A 21,255-nucleotide genomic window follows, 5' to 3' on the forward strand; every position below is an offset into this window, starting at 1 on the left:
AAGCACAGCTCAGAATTTCTCTGACTGCCATGAAACAGACTTTTCTGGAGCTGGTGGTTTCCCTGTTGTAACAAAGACAATTAATATGGTGTGCATTAGAGCAAGAAATACAACAGCTGTTCCATGGTTAGAAATTGAAAGAAATTGAAACCATCAGCCAGAGAATATTTTTAGAAGAATGTCTTGATAAGACAAATAAGCACTAATTTATTTGTATCACAGTAATGCAAGGGGTTGGCTAAAGGCCAGTATCTCACCTGAGGTCAGTAGAGTTCTTCTCAGTCAGTGCCTTGGAGCAAGTCCTTTTGCACCTCCATGTCAGAGAAAAGGCATCTCCCTTCCTGCACCAGCAGCTCCTGACCAGCCCGTGTAGAGCTCCTGAGTATGATGCTGGTGGCATAGGACACTTTCTCTGACACTCCTATGGAGAATATCCATATTTGTTTTCAGTGGCCAACCTATTCCTCGAGTCACCTACACAGAAGAAGAAAAGAAAACATGGGGCACCGTCTTCAGGGAGCTGAAGAGTCTCTATCCAACTCATGCTTGTTATGAACATAACCATGTGTTCCCACTGCTAGAGAAGTACTGTGGCTACCGGGAGGATAACATTCCCCAGCTTGAAGATATTTCAAAATTCTTGCAGAGTAAGTTTGAAGCACATGAAAAAAGAATAACATATATATATATATATATATATATAAAAACATGCCTCTTCTGTCAGTTGGGGTGGTGTTTTCACAGACGGACAAGCAGTATCTGCTCAATTGTAGGCTTCCTGCAAGCACTTGGGCACATTCTTTAGCCTGTGCCTCAGGTCCCTCTCGAAAACTTTCAGAAGTACATTGGTATTGATGTTCAGATACTATGATGGTGGTACACATGGGTAGAAAATTCCCTGCTCTTTCACAACTAAACTCTATTTAATATAGTGAGGGCAAAGAAAACAATTAACAACTTTTTTCTACTGTGAGGAGTCCAGATAAGGATAAATCAAGTACACTGGGTGCTTGTAACATGCCATCTTTCTGTCTCTTCAGCCTGCACTGGATTTCGCCTGCGTCCTGTTGCAGGCTTGCTCTCCTCTCGGGATTTCTTGGCTGGGTTGGCATTCCGAGTATTTCACTCTACACAGTATATTCGCCATGCGTCCAAACCTATGTACACACCAGAGCCGTAAGTACTTTGGCACGGAAAGTACATAAAGTCATAGCAGACTAGCAATAGGGTCAGGCCAACTGATAATAACCATGTGGGACTCCAGAGCACTCCTGGGAACAGTTAATGGAAAGCAGCCAAGCAACTGCTCTCTTCTGAAAACATTTTTGGAAGATTTCTAGTCTTTTTAGTAAGCTGTATCTTCTTCTGCAAGTTCTTCTGGGATTGATCAGGCAGTTCTACTAACTGAAGACATGCTTGTGTGGTGGCTGGGAGGCAGGAGAGCAGCATACAAAAGCATTTAACTTAGCTATTAACACCCAAAGCAGTGGTGTGAAATCTAGTGCAGGAATGACTCAACATGTTGCAAGAAAGCTTCTGGCAGCAAGATAGAGGAAGCCCAGATCAGTGACCCCTTCTCTTTTTCAGTTTTATATTGTAATATTTCTGTCTGTTCATGTCCTTTTCCACTTGCTATTAAAAAAAAAAAAAGTTACCTTCTTCCTCTGCTTTATATTATTACAATTCTTCCTCCCCTTCCATAATATTTCTTTTCTTTCTACTTCTTCCCACAGCCTCCCTTTCCCCTTCATTTTTCCACTCCTTCTGTTTTTTCTGCTTGCGTCTCTTCACCCTGTTCCCACACTGCACAAAGCCATACTGAAATCTGCCTCGCTCTCATCTCCTCACAAAATGCCCAGGCAAACAGGGACTGACTGCAGAGTGGAAAGCCTTACCACAGCCTCTGCTGTTATGCAGTGCCTGCAAGTCTTGCGCTGTCTCCTGAAGGGTCCAGTGAATGACATTTTTCACAGCGTGGCTTACATCTTTCCCTCTGAGTCCCTTGCCTCTCAAATCTCCAGTTTAATTCTTGTTGACTGGGCTGTTCTCCTGGGCATGCATCTCCTTGAATATCTACTCTTCAAGTATCTGCCCTATAGAAGTCTTCCACAGACCTTGCTTTCCTGGGAGCATCTCATCCCTCTTGCCTTTCTGTCTCACTAAACTGCTTCTGGGTCTTTGAAAACTCTAGCAGTCCCTAGGTGAGCTCTTCCCCAAACACACCTGTTCAGCTGCCAACTTCAACTTGTAGTGAAAGGAGTCCCACCTAAGGAAGAATGAGTCCCCATCTCTTAGTATGAGGCTCTGGGCCTGAACAGGGGCTGGGGTTGAGCTCCTGAGGTGATTGTTGACACTACAATGAGTTGTCTTAGTTGCTTGAGCTACATTTAGAGCTATTTCCTGCCCTTGAGATTGAAAATCACGTTTCCTTTGGTGGGGTGATATCTTCCTGGTCTTTCATGAGCTGGGGAAGTGAATAGTGGAAAGGACAGTTTTCTTCCAAAAGGAAAACAAGTGATACACCATCCCTCCTCTGAGGCATCTGTGAGGATAAAACCACTAAAAAGCCTTGAGAGTGCAAACCTTGACCTCACAAGAGTCAAGTTAGAGCAAAAATGTTTGCCCATAAGTCCTGAGCATTATTTGCTCATAGGAGTGCATGCACTGCACTCCTGACTATATGTGGACTCTAGGACTGGACTTTGCGTAAATTAAAGTTATTCAGATGTCATGTTTTCCTGCAGTGATATTTGCCATGAGCTGCTAGGACATGTGCCTCTTTTTGCTGATCCCAGTTTTGCTCAGTTTTCCCAGGTAAGTTATTCATCAGTTATGCTATTTTTATAACTGAACACACCAGAGCTGAGGCAATTCAGAGGATGAACTAAGAGCTATGAGGAATGGGATGGTGTGGCGGGAAATTCACCTTTAAGCTTATTGTTTAAGAGTGACTGAGGTCAACTGAGTCTCCTTTTCCAAATAACAGGTGGTATTAACTATTTTCCTTTCTCTTTGGTCATCTGAGATTGTCATGGATAGGTATTCCAGAGAGTGGTGGTGAATGGAGTTAAATACAGCTTGCGACCAGTCACCACTGGTGTTCCCCCAGGAGTCGGTGTTGGGGCCCATCCTCTTTAATATCTTTATTGTTGATTTGGATGAGGGAATTGAGTACACCCTCAATAAATTTGCAGACGACATCAAGCTGGGGGGATCTGCTGGAGGGTAGGAAGGCCCTGCAGAGGGACCTGGACAGGATGGGTTGATGGGCAGAGGCCAATGGGATGAGGTTCAACATGGCTAGGTGCCGGGTCCTGCACTTTGGCCACAACAACCCTATGCAGCACTACAGGCTTGGGGCAGAGAGGCTGGAAAGCTGTGCAGAGGAAAAGGATCTGGGGAGGTTGGTTGATGCTTGCCTGAACATGAGCCAGCAATGTGCCCAGGTGGCCAAGAAGGCCAACGGCATCCTGGCTTGTATCAGGAATAGTGCACCTGGAAGTGATTGTCCCCCTGTACTTGGCTCTGGTGAGGCCGCATCTCAGGTACTGTGTTCACCTTTGGGCCCCTCAGTACAAGAAGGACATCGAGGCCCTGGAGCATGTCCAGAGAAGGGCTACGAAGCTGGTGAAGGGCCTGGAACACAAGTCCTGTGAGGAGCAGCTGAGTGATCTGGGGTTGTTTAGTCTGGAGAAGAAGAGGCTCAGGGGAGAACTTATTGCTCTCTACAATTACCTGAAAGGAAGTTGTGGGGAGCTGGGGGTCGGCCTCTTCTTGCAGATAACTAGAGATAGGACTAGAGGGAATGGCCTCAAGTTGCACCAGAGGAGGTTAGGTTGGAAATGAGGAGACATTTCTTCTCAGAAGAGCAGTCAGGCATTGGAACGGGTTACCCAGGGAAGTGGTGGTGTCACTGTCCCAGGGTGTGTTTAAGGAAAGGTTGGATGTGGTGCTTAGGGACATGATTTAGTGGTGACATTGGTAGTAGGAGGATGGTTGGACCAGATGATCTTGGAGGTCTTTTCCAATCTTACTGATTCTGTGATTCTATTCTATTGAAATGATGACTGTTTGCAGTTGGTAGCTTCATAAGAGTAGCGAAGAAACAACCCAGAACATAGGGGAAAGCACTGCTGCATTCCTGACAACAGCTGATGTCATGCAGGCTGTGAATCAGGGTTTATTTACTGCTTGAAATCTAGACACAAGTCACATGCGTGAACTTATGTACCCATGCGCCAAATGTTTGTCTTGTGTGGGTTGTTTTTTACAGGCAAATCCTTTGTGAAGAATTCATCTAAAACCTTCTTTGTAGATGTTGATCCATCTGGGGAAAGTTAAATGGCTCGTGATTCAAATGAGTTATTGCTCCATCTTGTAGCCCAAACATTAGGGAAAGTGAAGAATTTTTATTTATTTATTTATTTATTTTTCTGTTGAAGCTACAGAGAAGTCTATCACAGAGGATGTCAAGTGAGGAACTGTCCCATTTGCAAATGTGTGAGAAGGCTGGAGAAGAGCTTTCTCTTTGCTAGTGTTAATGTCTCTGGAAAAGAAGCCAAACCACAGGGAAGGAGTAAATTTAGGCTACATCTTACCAGAAAACAAGAAAAGACAGACAGACAGACAGACAGACAGAAAGACAAGAAGAGAAACACAAGAGAGAGAGAAATAAAGACAGAAAGAAGGATTGAGGATGGAAGGATGGGAGGTCAAGAAGGACAGAAAGATGGAAGTATGGAAGAAGGGAAAGAAGGGGACATAGCCTTTATGTAACAACCTGCTCACAAGACAGAAGTTAACCTGCTAGCACTCAGTATTGACCTCAGGCTCTGCGCTTCCCCATGACCAAGGGATTCCTTCAAAATAGGCCCTACTGCACTTTGGCTTATTGGGATTTGACGTATTTGACATATTTGACAATAGCTGCACTAATGCTTTTGGTTTGGGAAAGGATATTGGGGGTGGGGGCTCTGATTTTACATTGTGCAGTCCTCACTGGATCAAACTGAGAAAGGTACCTGTTTATATACAGTCTCATGTGGCTGTCCTCTGAATCCAGCTATAGCACGCCTCCTGGGAAAGTTTCTATTACCTCCCAAGGTATGAATGAGCTCTTTCAAATCATGCCCTGTCATTCAGGAAAAAAAACCACATCTTTCAAGGCTGCAAGAAACCTCCTGCAATCCGGACCCATCAAAGCAAAAATAAATATTTAAGCTGTATGGTTGTGATTGATTTATCTCCTTTTGACTGTATCATTCTCTTGGGTGTGCATTGTGGGCTTGATCAAAAGTCTGTCAAAGCAAGAGGAGAATTTTATTTGACTTCAATGGCTTTTGTACAAAGCACAAAGAACTATGCCTTGTAAATGACATTTAGACAGGACCCTTTTGTTCATTTCTGGAGAGATTTCTGGTTTAAAATTGATGTTGCACGATAGGAACATGTCCTGTAAACATTTGTGTGTGGTAGTAAGTGATGGTAACATTTAAAATGTGAGAAATTACATAAGACAAGACAGGAAGAATGTTTGCAATAAATGGCTTGAAGAATAATGGTTTATTGTTACAGGAAATTGGACTGGCATCTCTGGGAGCTCCAGATGATTTCATCGAGAAACTTGCTACGGTAATTTAATAAATGAGGGCACAATTTTCCAAAGCACCCTGTGTTGTTTAATTCTGCTGCTACTGAAGTCACTGATAGAACTCCCATAGAGTTGAACGGGAACAGAGTGAAGTCCATAATTGGAAAACCCCACCCTGAAACAGTTACATTAAAGAAAAATAATTTTGGCACCACTTATTTGAAGTGACAGCTGTGATTAAACACAGAAGGCCAGACAAGACTTCCTCCAGCACAAACATATTGGGCAAGAGGAGATTACATGTTACTACATGCCCCCAGTGAATTTCAGGAGACAGCTTCATTAGCTGTTCTACCTGCTAGTGTTCCTTTTCTTCTGCCCTGACAGGCAGATAATTTAATGCCTTACCTGAATCCTGCTCTGAGAGAACTGCGCCTCCAAATGAAAATCAGGACATGCCTATGAGGTTAGTGTCACCAGTGCCAGCTCACCTGGCAGAGTACTGCAGCATCATTGCTGTTTCTGATAGATGAAGTAGTTTTCCTGAGGCAGGGCACGTATCCCTTCAAACACATAGTAGCGGACCAAAAAGTCAAGCTAGGCCACACACTAATGTCTTCTATTGCGCTAACAGCTTGTTCCCTCTGTGCTGCTGCAGCTAGATGCCCTCTGTGTAAAACACGAAACAAACTTCTATCATCAAAGGTTCAAAATTCAATTGAGTTGGCCAGACAAAGTGAAATTTTATTGCTATAGTTTCATTGTCTCTGCTCTGTTGACAAACGTAAGCACAGTAAAACACAACTGCATTTGTCAGGAAAATGAATTTGCACTGTGGCCCTTCCAGGAGAAGAATTTCAGTCTGTGAGGATGTTTATTGTATTTATGCAGTTGATATTTGACACACTGTAATATTTTAAATAGAAATGCAAATTCTAAACACATTCAAATCAATGATGTGTCCCTGCCCATTTTGATCAAGGAATCATATGCTTCTCTCTAAATTTCTTTCTAGGTTTATTGGTTTACAGTGGAGTTTGGACTATGTAAGGAAGGCGATTCACTAAAGGCATATGGTGCAGGGCTGTTGTCTTCATTTGGGGAGCTACAGGTGTGTTCTATAAATCATTTAGAAGATGAGACATTGTTCATACCTGGGTTTTTATAATTGCTCAAATTTCTCTTCCAGATACGTTCAGACCCTTATTTTCCTTCATACTTTGTGCACACATATAATGTCATAGTTCATTGAAGTGCTCTACCTAATAGGTGTGTCAGTGTATTTATAGACAAAGGGCTCATAGCTACTTCTTTCCTAGTAAGTCACTGTGTCATTGGTATTCCAAAGCAGCAAGTCTTCCCTCTGAGAAACTGGGTGGTATTCATTAGCTCTATCTTTCTTTCACAGCAACTTAAAGCACTTTTAAACCGAAACAAATTTCTTACCCTTTTGCTCATAGTACTGTTTATCAAGTAAACCTGAGATTCAGCCTCTTGTCCTGGAGAAGACTGCTGTGCAGAAGTACCCTGTTACTGAGTTCCAGCCTGTCTACTTTGTTGCTGAAAGTTTTAAAGATGCAAAAGAAAAGCTAAGGTAAGCCAGTCATTCCATATATGATGCAATTTCCCGACCTCTGCAAACACAATGGAACTCATTGCCATAACAGGTATTGGGTTGACAGGTATTGTTTTGAGAGGCTTTATAATAAGTATATATATATATATATAAGTATATATATAATCAGTGCTCAAAGAGACTTAGCAGTTGTTACACTAAAAATTTTGTAATGGGGAATGAGGGGAACATGCCTTTTATATGAAGCCAAGAATTTCTGCTTATCCTAATTGAGTTTCATCAGTATAACCAAAATACATCCAAAAAAATCCTTGTAAGTCCAATTGCACTGATAGTAACACATAGGTTCAAAGCTAGCTAATTAATGGAGAACAAGTCTCTTTAACATTGCTATAGTTAAAATTTGTTATAAAAATAATCTCCTAGTATATTCTCCTTTTCTACTGAAGTTCTGCCCACCCTTACATTTTCTTTTGTGTCCTAAAGTCAATGGTGTCAGTCTGGTGGTGGTGGGTGGAGTTGTCAAGTAATCAGCATCTGTTGAGGTCTTCAGGGCAGAGCTGTGATACTAATGAATAGAGTTTCTTTCTCTCTTTTGTGAGGAGGAGGAAGGTGTTGATGTTCTTGATGCTTTGTTTCTCCCTCCTGAGTCCAAGGTGTGCTCAGGGCCATTTTTATGTTCTCTCACATTCTTTATAGCTTACTTTTTCTATATTGTTCTGAAAATATGTTTTACTTCTGACTTTACAAATATATGTTAAATATTATTTTAGGTCTTTATTTTTTTTTCTCAGCTCCTAAGTTACTATGAGTGACTGACCAGTGGGGAGTTGGAGAGTTGCTAATAGCCTGATAGCCCAGGGACCACAGCATCATCCTATGCTCATGCCTTTAAGGCCTGTTATCAGCCCATGCCAGTAGTTCTTTATGTTCCATTATTACTTTAGGGCCAGACTTAGTTCACTCTGTACAGCACAACTACGTGGTATTCCTGCCTATACGGAAATTATTAACAGTAGGCATTATAGCACACAATTATTCAGAATTGAGCTAAACTAAAACAAATTAGGTAATAGCTACATGGTCATTAGACAATTGCTATTACAGCTAAACAAATGTCCAAGCAAGCCTAATAACCTTCATCCTGAGACCTCTGTTGTTAGCTTAATACAGAGCCTCCAGCTTGTTAACCAGCAGTGTGTTTACGAGCCTACAGGGCTACACAGTAAATGTTTCAGTCATCTGTGACTCAAACACAAATTCAGTTCCAGTTCAACAAGACTTTGAAGTAATGGCCCAGGTTCAGTTCTGGTTCTTTAGACAGGACTGGCTCGGACTGCATTTGTGGTTCAGCTTGGGTTCCACCTCACAGCAATATTTCTATTTTTGTTTAAAAACAACAACAACAACATTCTTTCTGGATGTTAGCCAAGCTACTGGGGGTTAGCCTTGTTCGCACTCAACAAATCTTTCACATGAGATGCCATACAGGGACTTGCCTCAGACCTGCCTTCTTTTCTTTCTTTCTCTCTCTCTCACAGATGAACACATACCAAGACCCAAAACATTTTGCTGTCCTAGGCTCCTCAGCTTCTAGGTCTTCCTAGCTACCTCCCCTGCTTTTTCCTCAGTCATCATAAACCTACAGCCTCTACTCCTACCATTTGCTCTGGGGCAATACTTGAGAAAGACAGCTTTCTCTTCTGGTTTATGCTGTTAATATCCTGCACACATTTTCTATCTTCTCTGTGTACTTCTCACTGAAATGAACTGATAAGAACTGGTAAGCAAGCTCCTTAAAAAAAACGTAAGATGTTGCATTGCTCTGTAAAAAGGATCTTGGGGCTTCTTTTATTTGTATCAAAGATCAAATTGGAGAACTGGTTAAACTGAAAGAGGTGACCAGGTTGGTCCAATGCCTGTGTTGGTGGGTTATGCTTGGATGCACATTTGTGTGTGTGTGTAACATAAAACCTTCCTGAAAAGTTCTTCTGAGGCTGACCTGGAAATTTCATATTGAGATATTCATCTCCTAATAAGAATCTTACTTTCAGCTGAGATTTAGGAAGACTGCCTTCTAAAGTGGATCAGTCCCCTTAGAAAAACACCACTAAACACTTTCATCATAGCCAACCTAAATTTTTTTTACTGTCACACCTTGTGGCCTGTTCACACTGAAATCTGTTTGAAACAAGAGTTTTAGCTGATAATAATTAGGACTAAACTGAAGGAGCAATGTGGAGGTGGCATCCAGCATATTCCACTGTTCTGGTTTCCACTGTTCTGATTTAACATGACGAGTCACAGTCTGTATAGTGGGGTTCCATAATCAATTCCTGCATGCTTTCCTTCCTCTTTCAGCAATAACTTCAGTAATCTGAAGCAGATATATAAGCCAGTATCCTGCTGGGGTCTGCAAGGAGTCTGGAACAATAGCTCTGACCGTCTCTTCCCACTCAGAGTCTTCCTTTCTACAGTTCTGTGGTTATGCAAATTAGTATTTTCCCAAGATACTGAATTCTTACTGCTTTTGCCGTGGAATTAACTATTTTGCAGCTGAGAATAAGGAGTGGCAAGACTGCAGCTTCACTCCACTGACTATCTTCTGTATTTGCAATGACCTGGGTGCCTCTACTAACAATGCCAGAAATTAAGTCTGCTTGCTCCATGATATGCCAGGATGGCATAGATACTTGTCCTTGCTTTCCCAGAAACTGCAAACATGGATCAGGATTCCTAGGTTTTGCATTACTGAAAGGAAAATGAAGTTTTAACGTTTGGCAAATCCTGATAGCTACGTAGTTGGACTATATCAGGAGCAGTGTTGACAAGCCAATAGCATAATTATGCCTGCTTGGAAAAAATAAAGGTGGTAAGGATAAATGAACATTCAAGCATGTTACAGAATGCTGTAGGTCTCAGCTCACTCAGCAGGAACTTCAGTTATTTCCTTTCACAGATTTTCTTATTACCCTCACCAACAAATGCACATACCAACCAAGAAAAGAGAGTTACTGAAAATAGGAGCTTTTCAGGTTTGCATGTGTTTTTGTATTTTTCCCTCAGGAAATTTGCTCAGACGATCCCTCGTCCGTTCTCTGTTCGGTACAATCCCTACACCCAGAGAATCGAAGTCCTGGACAATGCAAAGCAGCTGAAGAATTTAGCTGACACCATCAACAGTAAGGAACTACACATTTGTTAGCTTGAATTCCTCAGAGCTTGAATCAGAAATAGTAACCACAAAGCAGATTTTGTCTGGTCGCCTTTTGTGCTTTGAGCTTGACCAAGTTCAATCATCAGACATCTCCTTTATGGTGCAAAAATTCCTTCCTAATTCTAGCTAAACTTCCAAATAGCACTTCCACTTGACTATAGCTTGTTACATCTGAAATATGCAGTTTTACTGGAGGTGCTAGGAAAGGCCAGAGGGCCTGGTGATGGATTCTGACCTGAGGCTCTAGTTGTTTTCAGCAAGGAAGTAAAGGGAAAGCTTGGATTAGTCATATTCTCTTTTGTCATTCTAGCTTTTTCCCTAATGTGGAATATTTTTAATATTGACTGGCCTGCTAAGAGCCAGCATTCCTATTCCTGTAAGCCAACCTTGTATGGCTGATGAAGGTGAAGGACTGACTTTAAAACCTGTACTTCATTATGACCCTCATAAGTGTGTCCAATCCAGCACTTATTTGCTCAAATATTTATTATTTTTTTTCAGGGAATGAATATAAATGGTAAATATATACAAGGGTTTTAGAAATGGGATAACTGTAGGATTAATTACTGTGGTTATTTCCTTTGCAGGTGAGATGGGGATCCTTTGCAATGCTCTTCAGAAGATAAAATGAAGATTGTCTATAACTCATACTAATCGTCAGCTACAGTCTAGAAGCTGCCATATGCAAATACCAGTCTTCACTTAGCCTCAGTCTATTATCTTCCTGTGTACTGCATGAATGCTTATGTCATATATGTTAATTATCACAGATTATCAGACAAAGAATCAGAGAATGGTTTGGGTTGGAATGGACCTTAAAGACCATCTATTTCCAATCCCCCTGCCATGGGCAGGGACACCTCCCACTAGACCAGGTTGCTCAAACCCTCATCCAACCTGTCCTTGAACACTTCCAGGGATGGAGCATCCACAGCTTCTCTGGGCAACCTGTTCCAGTGCCTCACGATGCTCGTAGTTAAGCAGTTCTTCTTTATATGTAATCAAAACCTACCCTGTTTTAGTTTAAAGCCATTATCTCCTGTCCTATCACTACACTCCCTGACAAAGAGTCCCTCCCCAGCTTTCCTGCAGGCCCCCTTTAGGCACTGGAAGGCTGCTGCGAGGTCTCCCCAGAGACTTCTGTTCTCCAGGGTGAACAACCCCAACTCCTTCATCCTGTCTTCAAAGGAGAAAGAGACACTTGCAGGTGACCCTTACTTCTTTTGGCCTTCAGACGCTAATCCTTTTTTTTTTTTTTTTCTGACTAAAGCATAAACATCAACTTAGTTCTGGGAATCTAGGGAAACCCTCCGTATCTCTTGTGCCAAAGGTTGGCAGAAGGAGGAGATCTCCACCATGCAGAACTGCAATCTGCTGCAGACACGGGGTTGCATTACCAAACTTGGCACAGTGACTGGATGGTAATATAACACAGACTAATCCACCTTTTTTCTCTCACATTCATTTTTCCCTCAGTCCCTCACATTTGTGCATATTCCCCATGAAATCCTAAACTCTACATGTTTCAGGGAATATACACACGCTGTTTGGCCCTGTAGAGGGTTTCACCTTCCCTTGGTGAAACTGTACTGCTTTTACACATGAGCACCTCTATCATGAAATAATTTTTTTTCTAAAAGTGTGATGTTGCCATTGATCAAAAGCACAGATGCTAGTAGAAAAGACAGCAAATATGCTGCAGCCTCATTAACAAAGATGCATTGCCACACACTAATATACTGTATTTGCACAATGATGAATCCCAAAAAGGTTTGTGCAAGTCAAGAATACTTTGTGCTGTGTTCTGTCATTGATTTGCAGAATGGAGTCCCTAAGCAAGGCACTGAGACTGCTTATCCAGAGCATGGGGTCCATGCCTCAGTACAGTACCCACAAAAAGGCTTTTTCAGAGAAGAGTTACCTAAAGACACATCTGTGTGGCTTTTTGCTGTTGGATGCTAGGTCACTTTGCCAATACTCTGTGCAAGGAAGAAAACATGCAGAAGTTTTAGCATGTCATCAAGGCCTTATTAGCCCAATCTTAGAGCTGTGATGGCTGTAATATTGTGTAACATCATTGTCTTAGAGCTGATTCAACAAGCTGACAGAAAGGGGAGAGCTCTCTAAATTGACTTACTCAGCTACTCACTGAGGAAAGCTGAGGTGTGAAGGTTATCTTGTATAGTATGTGTCCTCTGAGAGTGGGTGCTTTATTCAGCACTGCTGCAAGGTGTCTCCAAACTTTTGGGCTCGTAATCCAGGTGGATAACAATACCCTTCCTGTTGGAAATGAAGGAGAAATGTGTCTTTTAATGCAGCTGAAGATATCAGAGCCTTCTGATTCCTAATTCACCATATCTGTGGCTAGAGTCCCCACCAACGCTATAGGAGACATGGATTAGCCTGTGTCCCCAATCTGAATGCATTCAAATTCACAGACAGAATAATTCAAGACGAATCTTCAATCATTATGCTTTTTGGAGTCTCCTCCCTGCCCCCACCTGAGCTTTAATCTCCTTCTTTTGTTAAAGCACTTTTGTTCTGCCTGGAGTATAGCTTGACTGAGGCAGAAAATGGAAACAAGGGTGTTTCTAGTTTAACCCAGATGAGCCATAGAGATAGAAGAGCTTTGATGTTCAAAAGCCTATTTCTGTATTTTCTCCAATAACTTTCACTCAGGATCGCTAAATGCTCTCTTGGACTGGTCCACATTGTATAATACCTCCCTGTAGCTCCCCAGTTGAAGAAAGGAGATCAGCACTTGTATATTGGAACTGAATCGACCAAAGCAATGCAGAACAGTATTTCCAGCTTGAAACAGTACTGCATTATGATACCAACATGATTCAAGAGTCATATTTCTGTTAGAAGATCCAAAGATGAAGGGGGATTTGAAAATTCATAAGTTCAGTACCTACTATTGTACTACTCTTGTATTTATAGATTGAAAATCAGTGGAGCTTCAGTGTAAACATCATCCTCTAGGAAGATAGAAAGTACAGCTGTTTCCATTATATTTATGGTGGCTAATAACATTAATCTATGGATACCAGCTGGAAACCTTTTCTGTAGAATTACACTTATGCAAAATGGAATCATTTTGGTGCTTTGAAGTAAGCTTTTTCATCTCTGTATTTTCTTCTTCTTCTTTTCCTTTTTTTTTTCTTTTTTCTTTTCTCATGACAAGGTCTGTGTAGATCTTTCAGTTCTTCTTGGCATGTATTTTCAGTGTGAAAATAATCCATATTTTTCTCTCTTCATATAATAGGACCCATAAGGTAACTCTGTACCAAAAAAGACAATTTCATCCCAAGGGTGAAGTCTTTCAAACTAATCCGCAGGCAGCTTTCCAAGCTCCTCTGCTTTTGATTTCTGTTATGCATGACAGCAGTGGTAAATCTATAGAAATATTAAGAACCCAGGATTCATGATTGTCTTTTATGTGCAGGTGGAATAGTTAAAGAACATTGATGACACAAGTCTGATTCTGTGTCCATTAATGCAGGTGTAAATGAACAATAGCTCAGCCGAAGCATCATCACATAGCTGTTCAGCAAGACTCAGAGATGAGAAAAAGTTAAATGCTCAGTATTTAAAAAGTAGAGGACATATACTGAAAATAGATTTTCTTGAAGAAAAATAACAGCTTTAATGTGCTTTAAATAATGCAAAGTAAATTTCATTTAAAATGATACTTCTTTATGGACCACTTCTTATTTCCATGCTAAAGAAAATTAAAACTGTGTAGCAAAATGCTCTTTGATTTGTCTGGACAATATAAATCGTATATGTAAGTTAAACACACGAATTGATCAGAAGTAAATACACAGGGAAGGGGGAAAGACCAACTGAGGTGGGCTCCAATTAAAAAAAAGGCTAACCTGCAGTGACTGTTTCACTCATCTTGACAAGATCATGGAGCTTTAACAGGAAGCTGAGATTTGAAAAAAAGTCACTTGATGTGTGTAATTACCTAGAAATATACAATATTGATTACTTTGCCTTTGCATACTCTGTACATCTTTGTATGCTACACTGACTAACCTATCCCAATCTTACCTTTCAGGTAAACTTCCTCAGTTCTGTCCTGCCATGCTCACATTTCTTAATGTCCTTGTCTCCAAGCTTTGTTGCAGGTGACCAAAGAAGCCCTCTCATGAGGCCCTCTTCCTTTGCAGTGACTTTGGCCAAAACCAGTGATGGTGTTGGAGGCAGGAAGTCATCAGCATGAAGTTACATAGGGATGTGGTCTCCTCTGGGCATCTTAAGATGCCTAGATCTGACAGCAGCCTTGCAGTAGGGATGTTTTATTCCTCAAAGGATGCAGAAAATCTTGAAAAAGAGGTTAGGCAGAGGAAGAGCTTCATCTCTTCATGAGAGAGATGAGCAGAGTTCATTCTTTTAAAGCCTGTCTCTTTGCTGCTTCAAACCATGCTGGCAATTGGCAGAGAAAACTTTTTTAATGTTGAAATGTAACCATTTAAATTAACCTAAATAAAAAGAAATTTTAATGCCACATCCAACTCATATGAATATCATTGTGTTCATACATGGTAGAGATATCCACAATGGGAACAGTTCAAAAATGGGCAGCTAGTCTGTGGTGATCAGCCATGGCCTCCTCAGGGCACAGGAGAGGGTAAGCCTACTGGCTTTTGGGGTTGGAGAGACATACTTTCTGCAAGGAGAAGCTGCCTGTCCCTGTGGGACACACTGTGTTCTGTCCTTGCATACCCCTTTAAACTGCAACATTCAGCCTGAAACCTCTCCTCCTGTACTCCTAGGGGTCCCCAAAAGTGCTGAAACCAACACTCTGGCAGTGGGATGCCCTAGGAAAGCTGACTTACACCATGAAACCATGTATGGAGCCTTCCTGGGCCTGTCCCAAGTGTGGATCCAAGGTGGCAGTAGAGCATCCACTGGCTGGGGAAGGACACGTTACCACCTGGGAGCCACATCTCTCTGTGCTGGATCTGCAATGGGCTACAAAGCTGCACTGCAAGCTTTGTTTATTGTGCTCTAACTGTCAAAGGTGGCTCATGAATCTAGTCTGGGTCTACTGAGAAACCTCAATTCATATACACAGGACCATTCTGCTTCATGTTGTAGAAGTACGGAGATATGGGACTCTGACACTAGGTTGTTAAGACAACCATAAGAGCCTGATGGTTCTGCCCTCTTAATACTTGTGACCAGTGCCATAGACATACATCTCAAGACCTAGGGCTTTCACCTGCAGTGCAAGGACTCAGGAGAGAATAGGCTGGAAAAATAGAGCTTGTGGCACTTGTTGTTTGTGCCATGCCTGTGACCTGAATGTGGGGACGCATGAACCCACTTTCCATGGGGAAGGCCCAGTCTGGACTCAGGCACTCAGACTTGTCTCAGCTCCTTCATGCCCAGCCTTGCCACCTCTGCTATGGTAGCACGGGTGTGGGAACAGCATTTTTCCCCCCTCAAAGACTACTTTCTTCCCCCCACCTTCCCTATCCTGTTTGGTTTACAGATGCAGTTAAGCCTGGTGCTCCCTTGGGCTTTGCACAGACCTCTCTGACATGCTTTCTTGGGACTTAAGCAGGGCCAGGGGTGTAGGGTTGGGGGCAGCCCATGGCAGATGAAGTTGCCAGATTCCAAAGCCTGGGTGGGTTCAGGATCACAGCCAGTGGCCAGCCCTGCCTGGCCCGTGGGCAGTGCCAGGCCCTGTGGCACCCAGGCTTGGGCTGTGCACAGCTGTGGGGACCACGCTTCCCAAGCTGGCACTCATCCACCCTGCAGAGCCTGGGGTGCCCCAGGTCTGGGTGGACGGATGTTCCTCAGGACGCTGAGACCTGCCTTCCAGGCACGGTGCTCTGAAATTTGCCCTGGGTTTGTCTGTCTTGGCTAGGGAATAGCTAAGAGAACTGAGGCCTTCCCTGGTCTCACAGGCTAAGGAGAAATGCAGTGTGGCCATGGTCTCCGGGTCATATTTAACTTCCCAGGCCAGGGAGGAGCTAAGAGAAATTCATCAATGAGGTGTGAGACCCATCCAAGATCAGCTAAGGATCACACAGAAATTGGCTCCATCTGTGAAGGGTCGACAAAACAGTGGCTGGCCTTCCTTTTGGGCCTACAAGATGATTTTCACAGGGTCAAACTATAACTTGGGGAGCCAGCTAAGAGGAACTTAACGGGGAGGCTGCAGTCAACCAACCTATGTGGGGCTAGAGAAGGACAGGTCAGCCTGTGGGCAGGAAGAGCTCAGAAGCAGGCAATGAGATTTGATTTTGACTCAGATAGATCTTTCTGGCACTCCCACAATTGTGTCAGTGCAAAGGGGACACCGCTTGGATTGGGCTAGGAAGTGGGGCAAGAGCCTGTTTGATTCTCTGGGGGCATGGCCAATGCAGATGGGTCCCCATTGAGATAAGAGAGAATGGGAAGGAAGTGCTATCTGAGATATGGTACAGGGCAGTACAAATTGGGAGATGTAAATGGTACTCAGGCTAATTGCCTCTCCTCAAAGAAGCCCATCTCCGGGGGTGAATGGCTTGCAGACACCTTCAAACAGAGCGGGAGGGCCCTGCTTTGAAGTTACCCAGAAGAGGGGGGTTATCTTGGGCTCTTACACAGATCATACGCAGGCGGTTTCCCTTGATGTGTCTGGCATGGCTGACATAAATGGTTCTACATCCAACACAGTAGGAACCAGCTTGCATCACTGCCATCTGGCAGCTCTGGTCTCACCACGCACATAGTCCCACTGCATCTCCAGTCCCATCACAATCCCCAGCCATTACTCTGGTAGAAGTACACACATCCTCAGGAAGTTTTCACTGAACATTTTGCAGTTGCAGTCTTCTGCTCTGGCTCCCAATGAAGACTGACTTTGGGGTGATCTCAGGCCAAAGGGAAGAGGCCAGCAAGGAGAAGGTGATGCACAGCATACAATCCTTGAACAGGCAAGGCAGCCTTGACTCCAACAAGGAGGATGGTGGAGCCACTCTCATCCTGAACCTCACCCTCTGCAATGTGAGGAAGACTGAGTTCTCCAGGGCAGCCAAAGTCTTTGAGGTACAGACCCTGCCACTCACCTTCCATTCCCTTTCTCCACTGACCCACCTCTTCTGCCCCTATTGCCTTCACCTCTCCTACTCTGCATCTCCCCGTCTCTTACTGTTCTCCTTCTGCTTGCCTGTGCCCCCAAGTTATGCCTCCTCCTGCTTTCTCCCTTCCTTCTTGTCCCTATTGTGCTTCAGAGTCTTAGAGAGCTTGACTGGCCTCTCTAGATGGAGGATAGTTCTCTGGAGGGAGGAAGCAGCTAGATACAATCATTTAGAAGAATCATCATTTTATGCAAGAACTGTTCATAGCAGATACCAGTCTATTGTCTGTTTCTAGCAATTGTGGTGGCCAGCCATGACTAAAAAACAGGCCAGCATTTCAAGTACTCAGACTGTGGTGTTGTTAGAAGCCAGTGATTTTTCCTGCATATTTGGCAGGAGATATAGAGAACACAAGAGCTGTAAACCATTCACGCATTATATATTCTGGGCACATGAAGTACCCCTACCAGGTGCTCACTCTCATCTGTGAAAATGAATATCTCAAAAGAAAAGTATTGTATTTGTTACTTATTTTTAATTGTTTGCAATTATTTAATGATTATGGTGTTATTATACATCAATCGATCTGCTTTCATTTTGCCAGGCTCTCAAGAGTTACCCAGTCACTCATTTGCTATTTCTACACAGATGAAATGCCACAATCAACAGTATCTCATCTTTCATCTCCATCTCTCTCTACGTAATTCTACTGTGTTTACTGTTTAGCCCTGCATGTATTTTAGCTCCTTCTAAACTGGGCATTACTAGGCTTCATTGCTTAACATGTACTTCTTGTTAATACCTCTTTTAGTCACCTTTTAAAGATATTGTATAAGTGCTTCTAGATTTATTTGGCTTTTCAGTCTTTTGACGAGCCTCATCATATCAACATCTGTCTCTTGCAGATGTTTGAAACTCAGATCCATCACTTCGAAACCAGGCAAGCCAAAAAGCCCAAGAACTCTGCTGATGACCTTGACATTTTTGTTGAATGTGAAGTTCATAGTGCTGATGTTAATATCATTATCTCATCCTTAAAGAGAGCAGCAGAGGATGTGAAAACTGGCAGAGAAGACAAAGGTAAGAAACATATGCATATGTTAGTGCTGTTTTGTTTCTATTTGGAGTAGGTTTTTTAGCTTTCTCTTAATAGTATTAATTTAATCAGTCTGGAAAACAGGTGAGCATACATTCACTTTTCTTCAGCATGTGACTCTTTACCTTGGGACCATTCCCAATGGTGTAGAAAGGGAGGCATTTTGACATGGCTAGTGGAACTGAGGTGAGAAAAGTGTTCCATTAAGGAGGGAGCTGAGAAGGATAGAGCAGCAAAACATGAAGCTCAGGTGAAACTGGAAACTACTCAATGACAGGAAGACTGTGGGCTGAGACCTGTACAGAGAACTGACAGCTACGAGGCTCTTTGGAGTGACCACAGACACTTGCTGGGAATGCAATAATATGGTAGATAGTCTGAATGTTTCATTTGCTTGTAGTATGTTGTGTTGGTTTTGTTAAAACAAGCTGTAGCTCTCTGTTTATGGTGTCCTGTCTGCTGCCGTCTGACTCTCTGGAGGTAGACTGCTCCTTCATTGAAACGAGCTAAATGCAACCATTAGGAAGGAGCATCCAGTGTGCAAGAAGGAGACGAGGTCAGCAGAAAGCCTGCAGGCACCAGGCAGACTTGTAGAAGGAGATGAGCTTCTTGTAGCGAACAGACCTAAGGCTCCAGCTCCTGGGTGCATCTATTTTTTCCCACATGGACCTTCTATTCTTTTCTTTGGAGTTTTTAGGTGAGCCAGTCAGGTCCTCCCAGGGAGTTTGCTTAAGCAAAGTGATGGGACAATGCCCTGCTTTGATGGCTTTAACACAAAAGAACTTGGTACCAACCAAAAGAAGTGGAGAAAAGCAGCGGTTACCTCTGCTTCTATGAAGCAAAGACAGAGACAGTCAAACTGGTATCTGTCAGCACCATCCCTGTTTTACTGGCTGCATGCACTTCTGTAACGAGGTCAAGGATTCTGCTACAGTCCTTTCTCCTCTCTCATTTAGCCTGTCTGCCCTCTCCCAGGACTTAGTAGAGGATAGGCAAGATGCATATGGGGATATACACTGGATGACTCATGATCAGGTATAGGTTTTGAGGAGACATGGTCACAAAAGGAATGACAAGGGACTTGCATATAGAACCATTAGCAGAGCCAAAGACAAAGACTCAAAAAATAAAAATAAATAAAGGGTGATTTAAGAAATCTGTCTGACTTGTATTTCTTTCTTCTTATTGCAGCATTGACTATAACAGCATGATAGAGCTGGCATTTCCCAGCCTCTGTGTTCTTTTGTAGCCTTGTACGTTTGTGCACTTGCAGTGCTTGGATGTAATTTAGTAGGACTAAAGTTAAATATTCCATTCAGTACAGAGATGCCTGGTGTCCTCTTGTCAAGTATAAGGTTCAGGTGATCCCCAAAGGACCTTTTCTCAGCTGTAACAACAGAGTCTGATCTCAACACTAGTCTGATCTCAGAAAGCAACATTAACTTTGCCTTTCCTCTGTTGCTGATTTTTAATTAATTGGTTATAAATGCTTGGACTTAAATTAAAATGGGTACTGTACAAATATGCTTTTAGTCACCAGAAAAGGTCCCCTCTTCAGGAGAAGTAAACTGTTTGGAAATTCAGCTAATGCTTGATTAATTTTTGCTGGGAAAAAAAAATGAGAGAGAGGGGATAAAAATGAAGTCAAGATACTTCTTGGCTTGTTTTGTTTCTAGAAAGTTCACATTTTCCTTTTAAAGTGCTGTTTTCACTTTTAGAAGTATGAAAATTTAAGGATACTTTTTAGGTAAGATCAAAATATTTTTTGAAACCAAAAACACAGAAAGAAATTTCTTGTGCTGTGTCAAACAGACCATCTCATTAGGTCTAAGATGAAATATTTTTGTCTTTAAATACTGTTTCTGTTAATTAAAAAGTGTGTATTATCATGGTAAGTTAGTTTTGAATCATTTTTCATCCAGTCTGCCAGCTTGGTCAGCAAAATGGTACTCAATAACTGATATACATATGAGTATTTAGATATTTATTGATGAAAATAAAGTTTGCAATCTTCATCATAACTTCTATTTTCTGTGTCTCTTTTAAATTATTTGATCCTACCTCATTTAATTATTGCTACTTTCTTTCAAGTGCCCTGGTTCCCCAGAAAAATCCAAGATCTGGACAAGTGTCACCATCTGATCACCACATACGATCCTAGTTTGGAGCATTGTCACCCTGTAAGTTTGAGGTTACTGTTGGTTTGTTTTTCAAAAAGAAACTCTATGTAGTTTTTTGTTTGTTTTTTTGTTTGTTTGTTTTGAGGAGAATTTTAGGAGTAAAGAAATACCCAGGAAAGGACAGCAAAAAAGGGCCAGATAAAGATAAAGATTAATCTTCAGTGGAATCTAGGATTGCAGAATGAATAATCTAATGAGAAAAGCTTATGGGCCCTGATTCACCAAGGTAAATAGGATTAACAATAGGCGTATGATACAGTCATTTCTATGCAATATAGTCTTTAGCATGTGTTTACCTTTCATTGTTTAGTTTTAAAAAAATATCTCTTATTATTTCACCCGTTATATTTGAATTATGCCCACTTTGTATTAACTGGTCCACTTAACAGTCAAGTTCCCCACCTTTCCGTGTTTTGTGTTTTCTATGCCTCAACCTTTCAAACACTTTATATCTGCCTTTTCAATTTTGCAAATGCCAGGAATCTCATTCAAGTGCAGATGTACAGTGGATGGT

The 21,255-nt window shown here is 42.2% G+C and overlaps 2 protein-coding genes across 3 annotated transcripts in view; both read left to right on the plus strand.

Moving 5' to 3' along the window:
* The window catches only part of PAH (phenylalanine hydroxylase), a 40,339-nt gene extending 25,440 nt beyond the window's left edge, over positions 1-14,899 (plus strand). The window contains exons 6-14 of one of the 2 annotated variants that reach the window (XR_010831701.1): positions 451-647; positions 1,041-1,176; positions 2,745-2,814; positions 5,575-5,631; positions 6,606-6,701; positions 7,051-7,184; positions 10,233-10,348; positions 10,971-11,590; positions 14,509-14,899. Coding sequence is in view for 1 of the 2 variants with exons in the window: in XM_013180852.3 (XP_013036306.1) it covers positions 451-647; positions 1,041-1,176; positions 2,745-2,814; positions 5,575-5,631; positions 6,606-6,701; positions 7,051-7,184; positions 10,233-10,348; positions 10,971-11,014 (850 nt within the window). In the remaining variant the exon portion in view is untranslated. Of the gene's footprint in view, positions 1-450; positions 648-1,040; positions 1,177-2,744; positions 2,815-5,574; positions 5,632-6,605; positions 6,702-7,050; positions 7,185-10,232; positions 10,349-10,970 lie in introns of both variants that reach the window. The other variant, XM_013180852.3, reaches the window with a different exon arrangement.
* A 2,303-nt stretch (positions 14,900-17,202) lies between these two features.
* LOC106035805 (tyrosine 3-monooxygenase-like) overlaps positions 17,203-21,255 on the plus strand; it is a 33,758-nt gene continuing 29,705 nt past the window's right edge. The window contains exons 1-3 of the mRNA XM_013180847.3: positions 17,203-17,433; positions 18,371-18,545; positions 20,653-20,741. Coding sequence (XP_013036301.1) covers positions 17,236-17,433; positions 18,371-18,545; positions 20,653-20,741 — 462 coding nt within the window. The 5' untranslated portion in view covers positions 17,203-17,235. The remainder of the gene's footprint in view (positions 17,434-18,370; positions 18,546-20,652; positions 20,742-21,255) is intronic.

This window comes from Anser cygnoides, chromosome 1 (genome assembly GCF_040182565.1).
Source record: "Anser cygnoides isolate HZ-2024a breed goose chromosome 1, Taihu_goose_T2T_genome, whole genome shotgun sequence".
Lineage (NCBI taxonomy): Eukaryota > Metazoa > Chordata > Aves > Anseriformes > Anatidae > Anser > Anser cygnoides.